Here is a 246-nt window from a genome sequence, read left to right as displayed (position 1 = left end):
CCATGCTCACAAAAAGACAAAGGGAAAAATTAACACTAAGTGTCCCCCATAATTACTTATCCTGATTTCCACAGCCAGTCACCTGAGCAGAAAGTGAGGAGGGTGAGGAGAGGGGTCCAGGCCATGGTGGAGACCCGCAGACTCTGCTTCCTGAGCCCACAACTGAGCAGAACTGCACAAAGTCTCTCTTCTCCTCTCCCCTCATGGAAGGGCAGAGAGCAAACCTTCATGCAAATTATTTCCCTC

At 50.0% G+C, this 246-nt stretch overlaps 1 protein-coding gene across 1 annotated transcript in view; it reads right to left on the bottom strand.

The window, feature by feature from the left end:
- Window positions 1-125, bottom strand: part of LOC103581676 (immunoglobulin omega chain-like) — a 4,949-nt gene extending 4,824 nt beyond the window's left edge. Inside the window, exon 1 of the mRNA XM_008563452.1 lies at window positions 83-125. Coding sequence (XP_008561674.1) covers window positions 83-125 — 43 coding nt within the window. The remainder of the gene's footprint in view (window positions 1-82) is intronic.
- Window positions 126-246: the final 121 nt, after the last annotated feature.

This window comes from Galeopterus variegatus, unplaced genomic scaffold (genome assembly GCF_000696425.1).
Source record: "Galeopterus variegatus unplaced genomic scaffold, G_variegatus-3.0.2 Scaffold13662, whole genome shotgun sequence".
NCBI classification, from domain to species: domain Eukaryota; kingdom Metazoa; phylum Chordata; class Mammalia; order Dermoptera; family Cynocephalidae; genus Galeopterus; species Galeopterus variegatus.
Note: the sequence above shows the minus strand (reverse complement) of the source record. Positions and strands in the feature narration are given on the sequence as shown.